General features: G+C 40.5%; 1 protein-coding gene and 1 non-coding gene across 2 annotated transcripts; one reads left to right on the forward strand and one right to left on the reverse strand.

The window, feature by feature from the left end:
- Window positions 1-127: 127 nt before the first annotated feature.
- On the reverse strand, window positions 128-19516 carry prkcdb (protein kinase C, delta b). Its single transcript, XM_018680082.2, has 17 exons — window positions 19299-19516; window positions 10111-10241; window positions 9574-9846; window positions 7182-7350; window positions 5910-5941; window positions 5732-5817; window positions 5124-5253; window positions 4861-4961; window positions 4634-4718; window positions 4308-4435; window positions 3313-3486; window positions 3001-3092; window positions 2795-2857; window positions 2504-2642; window positions 1983-2171; window positions 1691-1819; window positions 128-1541 (listed from the first exon to the last, which is right to left on the reverse strand). The coding sequence occupies exons 2-17, from the start codon at window positions 10217-10219 to the stop codon at window positions 1383-1385; spliced, it is 2058 nt and encodes a 685-aa protein (XP_018535598.1). The 5' UTR covers window positions 10220-10241; window positions 19299-19516; the 3' UTR covers window positions 128-1382.
- On the forward strand, window positions 9071-9142 carry trnae-cuc (transfer RNA glutamic acid (anticodon CUC)). The gene has a single exon. It is a non-coding gene; the product is annotated as a tRNA-Glu (tRNA).
- Window positions 19517-20469: the final 953 nt, after the last annotated feature.

Here is a 20469-nt window from a genome sequence, read left to right on the forward strand (position 1 = left end):
TTGGTGATTTCTGTTTTTGTGAGATACAGAGATAGATTTTTACATATGAAGCCTTATGAGAGACAAGTCCACAACAATAAATGTAAATGAAATACAAAATGAATTCAAGCGGACACAACAGCCAACATGAATTTTGAGTTTACAGTATATTTATTCATAATCAGATGTAAAAGATGAGGAGAGTAAAAAAAGTACACCCTAAACTCACAGACAGCTCATGGTTACATACATATTCGTTTTCCAAACACAGCACTATTATTTTAATATTAAAAATTCCTACATTCAAGTAATATAACACATTTTAAAGACCCTATGCTTCCAGTGAAAGGTTCCTACCTCCCACACAAAATAACATCCTTCAACACATCTACATGTACAGGTATAGTACCATACCACTGTTCTAAGTCTTTCTAGCTGACAGTCCAAAAAAAATGAACATGATGTACTGAATGACTGTTTGTGTTAAGCTTTAGTTTGAGGTACAGCGTGAGGTTTGACAACAGTGGCACACAAAAGACAAGAACACTGCCATGTAGAAATCTAATTTTGAAAAGATGAACTCTTTTGAGAGTGACACTCAAGACTTTCTCAGGACAGTGCAATCAGCGAGGGGGGAAACTTTGCAGCTCCAAAATAAATAATCTTTCTTCAGCTCAGCGGGATTTAAACTCCCTCTGTTTTTAATGGAAACAATTCTTTCTATGTTGCATGGATAAACTGAGGATTCATTCAACAGCAGACAATGTTGCCAAGTACAGTAGCACCATTTGCATCTAAGAAAATACCTGCACACACCCACATGCTTGTGTGCATGTGGTAACACTCAAACACAAATGGGATGTGCTGGGAGGCACACACTAGGCAAAGCGTAAGAATGACTACTGCGATGTACCACTGAATTCTCCCAACTTGCATGTGTGGTGCTGGGTGTACATATTTGTACTGATAAATAAGGGGCTCATGCTTGTGAATATAAATTTCAAGATACAGTACATTAGATGATTCGTACAGATTCAAGATGTGATCACATGGGAAAATTACAGAAAACAGGAAAAAACAGAATGCATCATTGATAACCCCCCAGTATTGATTATGTTAACACTGGTTTCTTTAGAATCTCCCTTAATTTCCTGGAGCTTATATTCTTTTATACACCTACACAGTTTGACAGATGAGACGTGATTATTGCTTTAGACACCAGTAAACATTCTGGTAGTATTTTATCTTATCCTCTGATAGAGGAACAAAATAAGTCATACTCAAGCCCAAATCTTTTCATGTTCTTGTCATCCATCCAGCTAATAAGGTAAAGAGAATAGGATAAGAGCCTATTTTGGAGGGCTGGGCTAAGACAGTGTTCCCAGGGCAGCCATTTTGTTTTTTCAATTGCTTATCATTTGCTCTATTTTGGGGTTGACAAAGGAAAAGCCAGCAAATGCTTCCTGGTCCATTGAGTCGATGAGGTTCTTGTCTGCGTGGGAGAGGCGAGGCTTCTCGCTTAGGAACTCTCGGTCAAAGTTGCTGCAGTCACTGGGGGATTTCTATAGGTGGTAGGGTCAGGGATTTCAGTTAGGTTCATGTAACAAAGCATACTGAAATAATCAGTATCCTGGATGCATTTCATTATATTTACACAAAATGATTCCTGGCACCACATAATTTGTTCAGAAACAAAATCATAGGCTCGTACCACTTTGGGCTTGAAAGGGGGCTCCACTTCTCTCTTCTCCAGTGCTGGCCAGTTGACAGTTTTGAAGAAGGGGTGTGCACGGATGTCTCCCACCACACCCAACCTGCGACTGGGATCTCGCTCAAACAACTGAAATAATGACAGGAGACAACAAATTTCATTACAGAAACAACACAAAACCACTATCTGTAATACTATATTGTGAAAAACATAAATGCATATTATGACATCCATTTGTGAGTGTGATGGAACAAAGTGTGCCTAATAAAGTTAAAAAAAAAAAAATAATTACCAGTTCAAGAAGGTTCTTGGCCTCCTTTGAGATCCACCGAGGATAGTGAGGGGTATCTGACCTGATGGACTCAAACAGTTCATCCTCATCGTCGCCTTGGAAGGGTGACTGACCAATGAGCATCTCATACACTAGCACGCCAAAAGACCACCAGTCCACTGAGAAGGTGTACTTCTGTCCTAACAGGATCTAAGATGAGAGAAAGTTTCACAAAGTGCATCAGAAAAGCATTAGGAGATTAAAGACATAAAGAAATGTTAGGAGATGGTGAATCACCCTGATCTGACATTATTTGTAGACACTGCAATGCTTCCTAATGGCCAGAGGGTGGCATATACACAGATCAGCAACAACATTAAAGCCAGTTACCAGTGTAGTGGCTGAATGGTGCATATTGTGAAACAATGACAGAAAACACAGCCATTCACATTTTAAAACAATAGTTGTGAAAAAAAGGAAAATAAAAACTTCACAGTGCACGAAACAACAAAATGTGCTGTCAGCCAGGCCTTCAGACTAACCTCTGGTGCAATATAGTCTGGTGTTCCGCAAAATGTTGTGGCTCTGGTCTCTCCAAACACATTCTCTTTGCACATGCCAAAGTCCGCTATCTTGATGTGTCCGTCCTTGTCCAGCATCACATTGTCCAGCTTCAGATCTCTGCAGAAAGACATATGCAATATACATCCAGTTCTGCTACAGTATATTCTGTTTGAAGTGTTGTACTTTAAAATCAAAAAAGAGATTCAGTTCCAGTCTACTCTCAGTTCAAGTCACTGCAGGAACAGTGTACAGTGGTTGCTGGCTCATACCTGTAGATGATTCCTTTTGAGTGGAGGAACTGCAGTCCCACGATTATCTCAGCAGCATAGAATCTGAAGGTTGAAATGTGCAAAACAATCATTAATTTTACACAGTTTTACAGTGATAAAGAGGTACAGGTACAGATCCTCAATTGTGAAAAATGACGACTGCTGCGTCACTCATAGCTCTTCACATGGTATCCCAGTGTACTCACGTGGCTCTGTTGAGATCGAAGCGGCCTTTGTCTTGGATGTGGAACATCAAGTCGCCTCCATTCAGGTACTCCATTACAAAGAAGAGGTGCTCCTGTGCAAACAACACATTATTGTCAGCTCACTGTCGCAGACAAATGAGACATGAAGAGAGTGTGAGAGAGAATGGATTCAGATAAGGGGGGATGGGAGTGTGGGTTCTTATCAACAACTGGGAATTATTGCTCTTACCGCTGCGGCCCAGATTGATTCCCTATCAGAGAACACGCTTTTTAAGCTTTTACTCGTGAGATGTTCTGTATGTGTCTGCTTACTTTAGACTGGAACGTGGAGTAGAGGTGTGTGAGGAAGGGGTTCTCCCAAGCGAGGGCCAGGACTCTCTTCTCCACCATGGTGCACTCCACATCATCATCCATGAGAACTACGTCCTTCTTCAGAACCTTCACAGCAAAATACTGCCCCTGCCCCTTCAGCTCTGCCAGCAACACCTAGGATGTCAGAGTCACTGTGTGAGCACTTCATCACTGTGATCACAGCAGTTTCATGTGGCACAATCATACCAGAAGAAAATGAGGAAGTTATTTATATCACTTTCTTCTCTTTTTTCCTCTAATAGATCAATATTCGATTATATTATTCGAATCGAATATTATATTGATTTATAGACTGTATGATTTGTCAAATGCTGCTTTGGATCTACAGTGATGGAGTAACACAGCTCTTGTTTCATCTGAAAACCATCTCCCACTCCAGTGTATGAGGGAGGTAATTTAACAGGCAGTGGGAGGTGTATTGATCTACTCAGATATTGCTAGCCTAGTCTATCAAAAATGTGGCAAACTACAGCTCAGTTGGTAACATATAATGACTTTTTTAAAATTTGGTTCAAAGAAGGACAGAGACAGATGACGGAGCACACTAAGACACTATTATGTGATAAGAATCTGTCTCCTCAAGATGTGTGCCCTTCACAGCTGACTCATTTCAAACATGTTCACATTCTTATTTTTCTCAGTAATGCCACTTCTGGTTCCAAACCACCTGAAACATGCAGATTTAGGCTTTTTCTGTCCTTTTTTATAGTTTATATTATATTATTTATATTCTATTATTTTATTTATATTTGTTAGTTCTTGTTTATCTACAGGTAATAATCACATGTGGACAATTTCAAAATGAATGTGATGTTCTGTGTAACAACATTGGCATGTACAAGCAAATTTATAATGTTATGTGTTATTTTTGCATCTAAACAATCATCTCATGTTAAATTTAGCAAAGTGTTTCAGATGGACACTGTGGAGCATACCTTGCCAAAGCTGCCTTTGCCCAGCACCTTGTGGAACACCAGGTGGTTCATGGTGAGGCGTACCCGGGGAACTGTAGGTGCCACTGGGGTTGGGCTAACACCCTCACCTGCCTTTCCATTGCCATGTACTAAAAATACACGTTTGCACACACGGAGTAAATAAATATGCACACCTGAATGCAAAGATGTATGCAAACTCTTACAACAATGAATTAAGGTTTGAGAATGTAAATTAAACAGCTAAGCAACAATACCACACCATAAACATAACAACTGATTTAAAACAACTTTGCACTACAGTTTGTGCTACAATGAACACATCTTACCACTAGGGTCTACTTTTCCCCTTGGGATGTCTTGGTAGATACCAATATCTGCTGTATTGGAGTTATCAGACTTCCTCACAGATTTCTAAGGAAGAAAAAAAAAGAGGTTTTTCTGACACATTTCCTGTTCGTAATTTTTTAACACTGTCATACTGAGACTGTCATAAACTAGTCATAAACTGTGCGCAGTCAACAGTGAAACAGACATGTGTTGTTACTGTGCTAACCTGTGAGACTTGAGACAGAGCCTCTGACAGTAGTTTCTGGTTGATTCCACACAGATTAGCCACTTTCGTCTGACAGTAGCTGTGTACATTCATGCCACAGTCTGGTCAGGGGTGCAACAAATGGATTAGTCAAGTGGTGAAAGAGAATACAGTGAAAAAGAAAAATATCAGAGGCATGAGAGAACACAGGGCAGATATAATATATATATACATTTGAGACAGAGAAAAAACAACCCAACAAACAACAAACACTTTAGACTTACCTTCACATTTAAGGCCCTGTCTGTAGAGACCCCACAGCAGACTACCACAGTGGTCACAGAAAGTGGGGCTCTTGTAGTTATAATACTTGAAGCGATGTGGCATATCAATATTGAAGCGCTCTTTCTGGAACTACAAACAGAATTCATTCATTGGATCAACAGATAGCTGTAATCTGATAATTAAACAAAGATAGGTAGATTTAGATTTTGATTTAGAAGATTTAGTTTTAGATCATTTGTGTGGCAAGCAAAAGTCAAAATAAAATTTAACAGCCAGTATTTGAGCACATGTCTCCACTGATTTTAATACTAAAATCAATATTGATATTTTCTGTATACTTGGGCCTGGCCCTGTTTTGTTGGATTTGTATTCAGTTGTGGTGAGAAATTAAAGCCTTGACGCATTGCATCCTTTATGTAAGGAATAACGTATTGACCTAATTATAGATTATTGGACTACTTCATAACAATGCATAAGTCATGAAATAAAGCTGGAGAGGAAGAAAAAATCATTATTAAACCACAGCTAGGAACAAGTAAGTTCATTGTCAATGTCAGATCTGAGGTGGCGTTTTGCATTCATGCTGGAGAACATTAACTCTGCTCACCATAGTTTCACGACTGTTGGCTGCCGTTCCAGTGCACCTGCCAATGATTTTTTCGATGCATTTCTTGTGGATTGCCGCATTGCATTCTGGGTGAAATAAATGATCAAATATTGTCATAAGTGTGAAGAGTACAAAAGGATAAAATGTGACAGCAGATAGCAGTTAAACAAACACTCACGTCTGCACTTGTAACCTTGCTTGTTGAGGCCCCTAAATGGAAGAAAAGAAATGGAATAAAAAGCTTTTAATTCATTCAGTCATTCATTATCTATACCGCTTATAGCTCAGCCCCAGCCCCCCTGCTTAAGGGTTGTGGGAGGGCTGGAGCCTATCCCAGGCGAGAGGAAGGGTACACCCTGGATAGATCGCTAATCCATGGCAGGGCCAACACATACAGACAACCAACCATTTATATTCAAATTCACACCTACAGGCAAAGAAAAGTATGTATGCTGGTATCACAACAACATACTCATGGTTTTCACAGTGTGCAGATAATTAGCAGCATAGAAGTAAAAGTTTGATGTCCCCTCTACGGAATAGCTACTAAACAACATTTGAACGGTTTTAACTTTTTTCCCAAAATATTATATAAGTACCAAAAAAAAAAAAAAAAAAACTGAGAAAAGCATGAAAGACTTGTTATCAGAGCAAAGCCTCAGTAGTTTTACATTTGTTGTCAGCATAACTGGAAGATATCTTTCACATCTTAGATCATGAGATTAAAACTTGAATGTATAAAAATGCTCAGATGATAAGTGACCCACAGAGTCACACTGACTAGATGAAACAAAACAAAAAACTCCCCCAATCAGATTTCCTCTTGCCTCTTGCCAGGGGATAGATAATACTGTAGATTGGGAGACGGGGCAGGAGTTTGGCTCACAGGTTATTCCTGCTGACATAGTTGGAACAGAACATGACATCTTTGTGGGATTTCCCTGGACAGTGACTCATTCTCACAATAGCAGTCCTGCTGTTGTTTCTAGCATTACTAAGCACGGCACCCCCCACCCCCCACCTCCCCTGGACTGCTCCATTTAGGAGGCCTGAACCGCTACTAATTGGTCTTTTGAGAAACATCCTTGGAGGGCTGGACTTTTCTTATTGGACAACTGATGTTTTTGTCCCATTTGGTACCTAGAGGATATACAGTAGGTGATGGCACAAATGGCCTAGAATGATTAAAGCTGTGCCAGTGGCATCTCAACAACACAATGCTGATTATAATAACACAATAGAAAAACAAGCCAAGTCAAATTAGCTGCTTCTGGACAAGTCATGTCCAAACAGAGTAGCATTACTGTCATAGTGTCTCCCTGGCATTCACACATACTTGCTGTAAAAATGACAGAAGTATCTGATATGCTAACCAGCTAAAATACACAAACATAATAGTGTCATAGTAGCCACAGCTGTCATGTAACAAAGGCAGAATTTGGCATCTCACCAGAGGAACTCTCTGCAGACAGAGCAGAAGGTGGGCTGGCCAAAGAAAGTGGCAGTGAATTCGTGGTTCTTAATGACGTGAACCTTGGGCTGCTTGAATGCTCCTCTCCGCCTGTTGAGGGTTGTGACTCCATCCTCAGGGGGAGCCTTCACTGATGGTTTACACGTCGCTGAGGAGAGAGATTTACAAACATTTACAAATCAAACTACTGTGTCTCTGTTCAGTTCTACAGAAAAGGCAAACTTCTCTGTCAAACAGTTTAACAGTTGTAGTAATGTGTTATCCTAATCAATTTTTTAGTGATTCCCAAAGGCAAATAAAAATGATATCAGTAAGGTGGGAGTCTTTATTTATTTAGTTAACATCTAGCTGATGAGCCCTATTTACGGTCTTTAAATGAATCACAGAGGGCATTATCATAAATCAGTCATCAGCTATAATAGCATGGGATATTTAGGCAAAAAGTGCTATTAGCTAGAGAAGGATAAGCGGCTCTCGGATAAGCGGCTCCAGCTGACGCAAGTAAACAGGGTGGGGTCAAAAGTCACTCAAAGAAGACAGCAAAAGAGGCGTGAGAGAGGTAAACAAAGCAAGCAGATACTCGTGAAGAGATAGGGAGAGTCAGTGGGTGGATGGGAGGGATGGAGGGAGGGAGGGAAGAGTGAGAAAGAAGAACAGTTCAAAAGCGGAGCAGCCTTAAAGAGACAATTGATAGACAGGGAAAAGTGGGAAGAGTGATGAGGTGAGGGAGATAAACTTAATTTCCTCTCTGCCACTCTACTGACAGATGTTTATGTTTGGACAGCGCTTCAGTGAGCCGAGCCAAGAAAGTGGGAGTGAGAGACGGGGCAAGAGAAAGACAGACAGAGAAGGCAGACAGCGTTGAGGGCTGTTCACACATGCCTAAAAATACTCTGGGCTGCTTTTCAGGAAACCTGTGGAGTGAGTAGGAGGGAGCTGATGAAGAGGGGAGCTCTGTCACAACAGCGGGCACACCTCCCCTATCATGACCCTCTCCAACCCTGAATGGTGAACCCCTGCCTGTGTTACTCCCACGTAAGAAACTCCCCCTACACAGAACCAGTTTGTGAATCTCACCCGGTCCTCTCCATGTTGGCAGTGACTACCATACGCTGGATTCCTTGTCTGGCGTACTTTGCTGGCAGCTGAATACAGCATTTGCCAGCCAGTACTGCTCTGATTTACTTCTGCTTCTGACAGCTGAAGTGAAACTAAAATAGGTTTTTGGAAGCTAATAATGATAGCAGTAAGAGTTTGAACTTTGTGTTGCTATTTAATATGTTTAAGTGGCTATTTTATGCAAAAAAAAATTCCAATGTTTCACAGTTTCTCTTTCATTTCTGACAGGATATAAAGCCATTTGAAATCTATAGCTGTTCATCTAAAGGTTAATGTAACACATGTTTACACTTCTTCTCTATGTTCAGCCATACACATATACATACATGTATATTGATTGTTGACTACTTAGTGAAAGTAAAGCCAGCCCTATGGCCAAATTCCTACATGGCCTTGAAAAACTGTCAGGGTACATTGGCTACATGGCCACACCTGTAGTCACCTGACAAGCTAAATGTGAGATATGTCACCAGCACATAGTTTAACCCACAACAGCCTGAGGCCTGAAGTCCACACTCCTCCAAGAGGTTTTACAGTAACTACCATGTTAAGCTGTGGTTGTGTGTATTAAGTGCAGGGGAATGAACATGAGATGCAGATCCTTTCTGCCAGTAGAGGGCATTACAAATCAGCATGGCAGGAGAGTGATTTTCTGTGTCTACGCAAAAAAGGAATGAAAGGAAAAGGGGAGGGGGGGGGGTTCCCACTGGTCAGCAGACTAAATTTTAAAATCTCAAGGAGCACACCATTCCCTGGTGGTCTAGTGGCTAGGATTCGGCGCTCTCACCGCCGCGGCCCGGGTTCGATTCCCGGTCAGGGAACAGCTCTTTATTAGACAGGGAAAATTGTTTCTTAATAACCTATTTACTTTTAACATTTTTTTTTGCCAAAGATGGAAATGTTTTGATTGTTTCCCATGAGAAATTTCTGTTTGTGTTCTTTTCACTGGTTTGAAATGGCCTGCATTCAGTTGGAATGCAGTGAATTTACATATTTCCATGTACTAGTTAGAATTTAACAATACTTGAATCTAAACATGATAACAGTTGTGGGGTTGCTTGCTTTAGGTTTCTAGGCCACTGTCAATGAAACCTGACTGAAACACACCCAGAGTCCCGATAAAGCACATTGTTTTTTTGGGTGTTCAACTCTAACTAAATATTTGTGGAAGTTTGTGTGAATTTTAACATATTTAATAGTATAGAAAAACACTTCAGGTTTGTTCAGAGGCTTTAAGATGTAGAAGTTTTACCAGCATCACTATCTTCCAAGAAGAACTGCACAGACATCTGGACCTTCCCCGAAGGATAAAGGTCCACCCAGAATTCAGTACATCCGTTGTTTTTGGACTTCTTACAGCGCTCTGCCAGTACAGACACGCCCACCGTGGCCTTGGCCAAGGGCTCCTCAGTGCTCTGCATGAGAACCACTTCTAGGACACGCCCCTCATAGATGTGAGCATCAAAAGTGGACTTCCAGGCTGGATACATGGTGGGCTTCCTCTGGACCAAGGTCTTTCCTCGCTCTGTGAATGAACACAGGATCATCTTTTGGAATAAATCTTTCATTTTTTCATTCTTAGGGAAGCCACAGCACAGGAATGACTTAAACACAAAGTACCAGGAGCTAGTAGAAAGTCAGTTTGCTTATGGACTTTTGAGCCTGGCAGATGGTGACTGTTAAGACAATTAAACTGGAAACGTCTGGTCTCTGCATACACTGTGCCACACCCCTGTCTAAATGAAATTATCATTGCACACATCCCCGTGTGCATCTGTTCATTTCATACCTGTGCTGACAGACTCCTTCATCTTGATGGCACAGATGGGAGGGTCCAACAGAGAAGCCAGAGCGCCCAGGTCATATGCATTAAGGGCCATGCGCAGGAAGGGTGCCATGGTGACTGCTCACCTATGCCTCCTAGAGAAAAAGACAGTTTGACAGTTAAAACTTATCTCATCCATGCGCATACACACTCAGCTTGTACTTGCATTGCTCATGGTCTGTAGTTAAAACAAGAAGGAAGAGAGTCAGTGGCTAAGAGTCATTTTTTTAACAGAAGGGAACTACAGAGGAAGCAGAAGTTTCCAATTCAAGACAACTTTGGAAACTACCTGCCAGCAGTGAGGGAAGAGCATACAGAGTGGTAATTCTGAACTGAGAGCAGGATGAGGGAATGAGACAGAGAGTGACAGGAAGTCAAAAATATCACATTTCAAGCCCCCAGTGTTAGTGAAAAAGACAAACAGGTGTTAAAAGATAAGCAGTGGAGTTTCTGTGCAACTTTAGTTGGCTGCATGTATGTTTGTCTGCAGCCATTCTTTAAGGAATTTTTGAGGACTGTATCATAAAAAAGAAGAGATACTAGTAGCCTATTTTTCAGCTGTGTCTGGTTAAATTTTAGTCCTGTAGTATTTTGTTTTTCTGTTGGTAGTATAGGGGTGAAACTCTGGGGCCAGTCCTAACAGACAAGTTGGTCAAAACACGTCACCATTTTATTCTTTTGTTCTGTTGGATGTCTGTGATCATTCATCATCTTTTTTCTGTATTTCAGGATAATGTCCTTCCAAAATCTATATAATACTGCTATAAATGTTGACTATAATCGAGACTAGACATTAAGACATCTGCGATACAATGCTAAAATTACACTGTCCTATCAAAGTTCAAATGAAATTCTACACTTCAATTAAAAAATACAGAAAGAGAAACAGAAAACAAGGCTTGCATAAGTGTTCATAGCTTGTTTCATTTAGTCTGAATTGCTCCAGACAGATTTGCTCATCATTGCTTTTTATGTGTTCCATATACTTCCTCTTTAAGTGGTTCTTAAGGTGTAGCTGCAAATAGGGCCTGAACTTCTCTGAAATTTAACATGATGAAATTTTTTCTTATGTAATCTAATGCATGGTCCCAAAGTATCATGTAGGATTAAGTCACATTAAGGACAAACATGTTTTCTGAGGGAGCAGTCAGTATCAGAAGGACACAGCAGCACTAACCGTACGGCACCAGGAAGCACGTGTCCTGTGTTTTCAGTTTTGGGACACAGTGTTCAGTAAGCGTTCAGTAAATCAGTGATCTTAAATCGTAAACTGACTTATTGTGAAAACAATAGCTAAGACCAGTGACACTTCCCTTCACGCGGCCTTGTAATAACAGAGATTTAAAAAGGTGAAATTTAAACTGAGTTGGCAGCAAGTCAAGCCTCATAAAAAAAACACTTTCTGAACCTTTGATGTTATCAACGCAGTTTCACACCAGAGTCACACAGGTGCAACGTCACAGACTAGCAGCACCCAGAGGGGATATTAGCCTACGTCCTAATTCCCAAAGCAGCAATAAAATCCCACAGAATTCCTCCAAGAATTTCCACACAGCAGTTTTTGTGAGCTTTTAAGTTCCTTAACTTGATCTCTTAAAACTTCTTTCTTGCTCTGTTGACATAATCTTGGTTTAATAGACATTTCAGAGACACGGCACGCCTGTGGTTTGAGGCAAACAGCATCTTATATTAACTTCACAACATTTATGGGCAGTAATCTCTAACAGCAAAATGCACAGAGGCATGTCCCTCTCTCAAGCTTAAGCATGAATATGTACCTGAAACTCCTGGACAGAAATGTATAGAAACCTCTGTTTGCCTGCTGAAATAATAAATCACTCATAAGGAGATAAGTTCTGTGTGTGTTCCTGATTCTTGGCACATTGCTGAATGTCATGCATTATGAGATCCTGAGTGACTGAACCAGTATGTATCCTCTTTAACATCTACTGTTTTTCTTTAATTCCTACTGGAAGCTGCAAGTAGTACAACGCTGCACTGAGCTGACCTCAGGTGTGAATGTTTCCATGTGTATAATTGTGTGCATGTGTACATAATTCTTCGTAACCTGACTCACTCAGGTTACTCATTGCAGCAAGAAACACAATATGTTTTTTCACACTTAAGTTAGTGAAACCAAAAGCCACTTTCAGAATGAGAAAATAGAATAACAGGCCATCTTGCTCTGATCCCACAAAAGTTAACACCATCACCATAATCCTGACCTGTATTATTCCAAATTCACAAATGCCAGTCCAGGATCAAGTCCAGGATCAAGTTGGACAATACAAGAAAACTTTAAAGGTCTTGGCAGAGAAAATAGGATGAGTACAGTCATAGGTTACAGCAAAGTAAAAAAAAAGGACCGACACCACAGTATGCATTTATAAAAAGTGTCTTGGCATGTAAATGTGTTCTGCACCATGTAGCTAAAGTAATTGGAAATTTGTGTGCTAGCCTCATCTTTACATTTCTTACAGCTTTAGATGATAGGTATATTTTGCATTTCAAGCTGTCCCCCTCAGCAGTGTCTCCACTGGGAGACTGAGAATAACACATCTCTATTGCCGCTACTGGAAGCTTTACATGACCCTGCAAACCTGTCTCGGATCTAAAGAGGATCTAAACAAGCCACTGTTTCTGAGTGAGGTCAGGAGGGTTGAGAAACTACAAGAGATCTCATAATACTGCCCACACATGCACATACACAGACAGACAGACAGACACACACACACACACACACACACACAAACAGTACTAATCAGGTTGACACATGCAAAAGCATATCAAAATATATATACGTTTTTATAGTCTGTTTCCAGTTTTCTCTCTGCTTTACAGCAACACACACACTTTTATGTACACATACACAGACGCTGCTACATAGAAAAGAGAGCTTTGTTTCCCTAGAGAGAGTGGAAAAAATGAGCACATGCAATTGGGGAAGGGGTGGGCAGAGGAAAAGAGCAAGAGAGAGGGAAAGGGGAAAAAAAAGATAGGCAACACAGTGTGAGGCAGGCCAGTGGACATGATGAGAAACCAGACTCAATGATAGAACCAGATTTGCCTTCTCTGGATCCAGCCACAATGAAGTCAACGTCCAGAGAGATGAATAGTGTTCATACATGTGTGTGTGTGGCCCCAAGCAGCTATTTAGTAACTCTTGAGTACAATTATGTCTTTAGCTTTTGTCTTCCGCTGAAAGCTCTGCAAAGAGCCAGTAAATGTAAAGCTGGACTTCCTGCCTGCAGTGTATGTATTGACTTTGTATGACACAAAACAATTTAACAGTACACTGACTGGAAGACAGCACAGTATGCGGAAAACATTACAACAAAAAGACATAAGTAACTTGAGCACGTGATTAAATGCCTCTTGACTTGACACGATAATTCCTGTTGTCCATCATATCAGCCCTGAGGAAGTTTAGAGTGTTTCTATTCCCCTAACTATATGCTCTGTGTGTACTTCATTTCAGAACCAATCAAATAGTAAAGTATGCACATTAACATACAACAAGGAAATTTACCTTTCACTGTAATAACAAAATACAAATATTCTATTAAACTGCATGTGTCAAACATAACACAATGGTGAGGTCAGAGATGCAAGATTGAAAGAGATAGGTTATTATCAGTGTTGTGCTAATTGAAGCACCAAAAACAATTCAGTGGTTTGGTATGTTCTGAATTAGAGGAGATGGCGCTTCAAGGAAGAAGTGATCAAGCAGGTCTAGCAAGTTAGGGAGCTCCTGTTTGTCAGCCATTTCATCAACATGTCTGAACAAATACAGGTACAAGGCCGCGAATAACAACAGAGTTTCCTTCACGTAATAAACTAGTATCATAGTCATCTACAAATCATTAGAGGAGACATTTTAACTCCTGTAGGGAAATTCTTCGTCTTTGACTCAGAGTCTTGGACAAGGATACATTAATTCTGCAATGTGGACGTTTGGCAACACAGGACTGATGAATGGTTAACTCCTTCTCAAACTAATAGGCTACCCCTTAGCCACAGTGGAAGATGTGATGTAAGTTTTTATTCTGTAGATAGTCCCACAATTTGGCAGCAGAAAACAGCTCCTAAAACATGTAGACAAGACAACCAAATATTTTTGATGGCCTATTTACCTGACCTCTTGCTGTCTACATACTAGGCAAACAAACTTACAAACGTACTTTTTTAAATATTAAAACCATTTAAGATTAAAGGCAGTTAAACCTAAAAATGGACAACAGGCCTCTTTCACAGCAGACATTTTGACCTGTCATAGCAGGGAACACACAGGTGTCACTAATAACTATTACAATGGCTCAGTTACAATAAGTGTCATTAAGCATTTCCAGTGAGTCAGCAAACAGGAACCAGAAATTGTCTCAGCTAAATGGAATGCAGCCATTATTAATGTTAATTACGCCTGTGCTTTCTTCTGCTGTGACAGGTCACAATGTCTGCAGTGAAATGCCCATTTAAACGTAGGTTTTAGGTTTAAATAATGAAGGTTTAAATTGTGTTGATTCAACACCAATAGGCCTTTTCTATGGAAGGTTCTGAAATATGTCACAGATGCACAAGTGTTTAAAAAATTATTTACAGGGTTCTGTAATTGTGCTACTGTCATAGTTCACTGAGACACTTGAACAGAGCAGAGCCGTCATTATTAGTAACACCTGCGCTATCCTCCAAGGACAAAAAGTCAAAGTGTCTGATGTGAAAAAGGCCCACCAGTAGAACTGATTAAATTCACGGCATGAGAAATGTTAAAACATTTTCAAGATCAGCAGCACATCCAGTATCCTCCATTTAAATATATTTTGATCTGACTGACTGAATATGTTAATGTTTTCAGTACAATTATGTTGAGCAGATTCTTCTAAGAAAGGGTGCTGTGAGAGTATGGAAGCAAATCACTGCAATAAAATTTTGAATAATATCAGCAACTGAATATCATTTGAGATTTAATCACTACTGACCACTTAGCGTTGCACTTCAACATTTGATTTTGAAAACCATCTCTCTGAACTTACGTAGTCTCACTTGAATCAATTTCAAGTTGTGCATTTTCAATAACTTCACCTCCTGTATATATTCAATTTGGGATTCTCAAATCCAATTTGAAAATTAATGTCACTAATATTCAAAAACTATATTCAAGTTGCTCCATTTCAGTAAGCTTAATTCTTGTAATAGGCGGTAATGATATCTGTCTCGGTGACAGGAAAGGACCTTGAGCGATGAAAACTGGCCTGGTAGGATGCTAAATAAAGCCACAAGATTAAGTAGGACACAGGTAACAGATCAACCTGTTCTGAAACCCTGTCATGCAAAACCCAACCAAAAACATGTCATAGCAATTTCAACGTTACCTAACATCACTGAAATAGAGCTGTCAGTTGATATCAAACAAACCACTGTGACAGTATATTAGGTTTGGAGGTTGCTGGTTCACTTAATGCTACCCTGAAGGTGCTGTCAAGTAGAAGCAGAAAGTATTTGACACATTCCCTCACTGTATACCATAATATATTTGGTAAGCAAAATCAGGAAATATGTTGAAATGTAAAGGAAGAAAATGTACGTGATAAAAACATTTTTTAGTAAAATAGCAAAAGAAACTTTGGTCTCCCTGTCCTCCCAGACACGAGGGTCCACAACAAACCCAGAACAGCGTGACTGGATGGAGCTAGGAATCATGGAATCATGATCATGGAAAAAATTCTGTTCCTAACAGTGATATCACTGTTGATTGTACACTGGGCATCTGCTGCTGGAATATAGCTTTTCTAGCTTCACATACATTAAGTACTGTACCTCAGTTAAGTCTGCACAATCATCTAAATTTGCTTATTGAAGGCGTTTTTAGATGTTTCGATCTTCAACTGAATCCAGATCTGAGAGAGGACAAAAATATAACCTCCTTGGTGGAGGTAATAACATGAGATATGGTAACTTTTGAATACAATCAATCACTTGATGTTCTTGTCACCCCTGGTTTTGACAAATTCATGCAAAACAGAGTAATTCTCACAAAACTTTCCTTAATCCACAAGTCTTTCACTGAGGCACGATGGCATGTATTATTATTGCATTAACCCTCAAAAGCACGCAAGTTCACACACACACACACACACACACACACACACACACACACACACACACACAGTAATAACCTTGAACAAAGCAGCCTTTAATAAATTTCAGTGGGGACTGGCTTGAAAGAATCAAAGCCTTCCTTTCTTTCACTAACCAAAGTTAATGTCCAACACCCCTTGTCCAGCCACACACACACATAGACAGAGGTTATATCAACAGGCAGCATATTACAGATGCTGTTGGGGAAGACACCTTCAGGCAAAAAGCATGAAAATATGCATTTAACTATGCACCTCTGTGATGTTAACTTATCCATCTCTCTCTCTCTCTCTCTCTCTCTCTCTCACACACACACACACACACAGCGATGAGGTCAAAGTAGGACAGGAAAGATAGGAGCATGAGGCTTGAGGAATGAGACCAGAGCTGAGGTTGCTGGTTCAAGGTCAGAGCCATATGAGTGGGTGTTGTGATATATCTATTCCAGTGATACTGACTTAAAATTTCACTTTAGCTACAAACTGGCCTAAGACCAAATCAATACAAGTTTGTTATTAATTGCATTATTACATTAGCTGTGAAGACTGACAGTGTGCATGGACACAAACTCCAGTGCAAATGTTTTGCAGTGATAACCTTTTCTGATTTTCTCTCCCTTCTTCCTGAGTATCACTGTGCTCTTTGGCACGACGTCAAACCTGCTATACGAGCATGGAATGAATCCTACCACTGTGTGTGTGTGTGTGTGTATGTGTGTGTGTTTGTGAATGTAAGTGTGTGTGTATTCTCTCTCCATGCATTAAAAGCGGTGTCCATTTCTGCCCCGCTCACAGTTCACAAAGTCTTGGTTAAGTCAGACAAAATAGCATCTGAGCAAGGAGAGCCAAGCTGTATACCATGATGTGGGGTGTGTGTGTGTGTGTGTGTGTGTGTGTGGTGTGTGCGTGTGTGTCTATGACGCAAAACAGGAGGTTATGTGTTATACACACACTTTTTTTTATACACTATAGTACATAAAACAAAGTGTAAAATAAGTTTTGAACAGTGTTTTTTTTGTGATTTTTGTACATAATTACCACAATGATATTTGAGTGATACAAAAAATGTACTTTTTACAATACATTACTTGTACTATTGTTGAGTGTGAATGTGCTATAAAAACACCCTTAGTTAATAAATGATAAATAGAGATAAACTAGACTAATTCCTGATGTCAACCCTCGGTACTTGACCGTTCTGATGCTCAGCGTTTTAGACACAGACTTGTTGATAAAATATAGCCTACTGGTTCAATATACAACTTCATTTGCTGTCCCTTTTCAAGCTTACGGTGTGATATTTCTAAACACTGAATTATACGAGCCTGTGATGTGTTTATGTGTGTGCTGTACTATAGAGGGAGCAGGGCAGAGCATGGGCAAATCCTGACCGAGCAGATGTCCTACCTGTGTCCCCTGAGCAGCTCACTATACCACAAGCTAATATTGACACACCACTAACTGCAGGAGGATAGTGTTACCTGCGCTCACAAAGCTACGCTGCCCCAGAAGACATTAACAGGATACAGAGTGTTGCCACAAATGCAATATTGTGTTATAGTGTGTGACACAAGACTTTCACAAGCAATGAGAGGAATATTTCAAAATAGGGTAATGTCTTTAGTGTACCTGAGGCTTTTTACAGCCACAAGAATGCTGGGTAATCTTCACACAGACACTTCCCTTAAACTAAACACTGCCATCTCATAATTCCTTTACCATCCTTCAACGCCTTTTCTGAGAGAAGTTAATCATTGAGAAACAGGCCACATGCAAGACACAATGACAACAATGTACTTGTTGCAACAACAACAAGTAACATGTAAGTGGGATGATGACTAAATCCAACACCAGTTGCTAAACCTGAGTGCAATCAGGGAAGGACCTTTGACATTTCAGGCTCATGGACTTCAGTCTCAGCTGAGCGACGCAAACCGGCTCCAGTACAAGTTAGACCACAATGAGCCAAGTTCTATTGTTCATAATCTGTATTGTCTTGGTAATGACAGTGACACAGGTAGCTCCCTGTCAAACCAGACCAGAAACCAAAACCTCTGATTTAATGGAGATAGGACTACAGTCCACCTAAACACCTGCTGCCTAGCCCAATGTACAATGAATCACAGTGAATCATTATATTGAAGGCATAATATTTACTACAGGTGTTGACTGTATGCAATCTGCGAAACTTAACAGTTATCACAGTCAGTGTTGTTTTAATTAACTATTTAGCTGTAGTAACTATAAGAACCCCTTGATTGTATAACTAATATGCAGTGAAATAAGTCACTTCATGGGATAAAAGAACTTTTGAGCCTTAATACACAAAAAAATGTAACGTGTAAAAAGAGTGTGTCGCTTAGCCTATGACAGTCTGCTCATTTAAGAAGGTTTTTACAGTGTTTTAATGGAAAGCTTAAGAGGAAAATGGCCGTTTAATTGTTAAGAGGGCTTTAAAGAATGCCTCTCTGGCTTTTGATTAGATTGGTGGTGGTTAGCACCAATATAAACTTTAACTCCGACGTTTAACCTCGCTCCATTTTTATTTTCCACCGCGTTACTTAGTGGAACAGACTCCTCTGTTGCCATAGGATACCACACTTCGCCGGAGGAATGTATGTCTTTCCGGTGTATTGAACAGTGTTTTCTCTACTATAAGTGGAGACACGTAAAGTTTTGTCCAAAGTGGACCAGCAAGCACTAAAACATGGCCCAACTTAAGTTACGTAACTACAGCTGTAACAAGGCGAGAGAGGGAGGCATTCCGCGACAGCAACTTGTCTCATTCCCAAAGCCAGACAGTCGTTTTACTACTGCTACTGATGTCAGCCGGGGTTCACAGTCGGGCTGTGCTCCACAAAAACACGAGCCAAAGCCGCGAGGTCAAAGCAAAGACAGGCGACTCCTGACACCCGGTATCCTACAACCCATCAAGCAAGTGTTGTTGTCCCAACTGTCACACACCGAGCTCAAGTTTTTCCAACCACGAACAACTTCACATCACAAGCTGTGACTTACCTCTTCCGCTCTGAGCTGCAAAATGTGTTGTTTGTCGCGAGTTCGTGCCGGGTTTGGTGTTTGAACCACGGGTTTTCTGGAAGTCACACTTCAAAATCTTAAATGATATTTAAGGAAGTGTTCGAGTCGGCCGCTGTTGATTGTGGCTGTCTCTGTTTCTCTGACTTGCCCGGCTCTGTACTGCGGGTCTATGGCAGCGCGCGGTGCAGTAGTAGTTAGTGTGTGACGTCAACCAGGTGAATTCCCAAAGACACGCGCGCGCGCTAGCTCACACGCAGAAGTGAGATTACATGGTGGTGCAGTATTTGCAGTAAACACACAAGTCGTACAGTTATACAATGGGATCGAGGGCTGGTATTTTCATGTCAGCCTTTGACACTGGCAGAACTGGATTGACAACAGTGGAAAACTAATATTTTAGTTTGTTAACTGACTTCTAGCAGCTGCTCTATCATGGGTAATGGAGTGTCTTCCCAGGATTAAGTTTGTCTTCTAACACCTTGCCCTGAACATGACACTCATACAACATAGGCTGTCAGTGTTGAAAAGCAAAACAAGGAAGTGAATGAAAAGTTTTGCAGTTACACATGGACTGTTTATGTACCTCAACAAATTTTTTTTTCCCTCCAGTGAAAAAATGTGCATTTGGCAAGAACACCAACTAACCAGGAAATCAAAGCAATATGTATGCACAGCTACACAACTGCACATCTCCCTCTCCATCTGTCTTGCACACACACACACACACACACACACACACACACACACACACACACACACACACAGGTTTAGAGAGCATACAGCTTATGGGCTGATCCAAACAGCCATGAATTTCCATACTGGCCCTGCCCACAGTCCACTCTCCCACTCCTCCTCTCCTACACAAAGCACAGAGATCCACGTGGTGCTGAGTCATGAGCCCCCACCCACCTGTATGTCTATAAGAGAAAATGGACCGGTAAATTTAGACAGCCCGTCTCAGCTCCTAAAGGGGCTATTTGTGGCTCCAAACAGGATATAGCAAAAATGTATAGAATAGGTGATCAGGGTTGAATGCTGATAGAGATTACTGACTAAGCCTGGAGTTACTCATCACCACCACTGCAAACATTTGGAGCACAGGACAATAGACTTTAATACAAAAAAATAATTCCACTACAGAGAGAGTGTT

Source organism: Lates calcarifer, linkage group LG12, assembly GCF_001640805.2.
Source record: "Lates calcarifer isolate ASB-BC8 linkage group LG12, TLL_Latcal_v3, whole genome shotgun sequence".
In the NCBI taxonomy this organism is placed as follows: domain Eukaryota; kingdom Metazoa; phylum Chordata; class Actinopteri; family Centropomidae; genus Lates; species Lates calcarifer.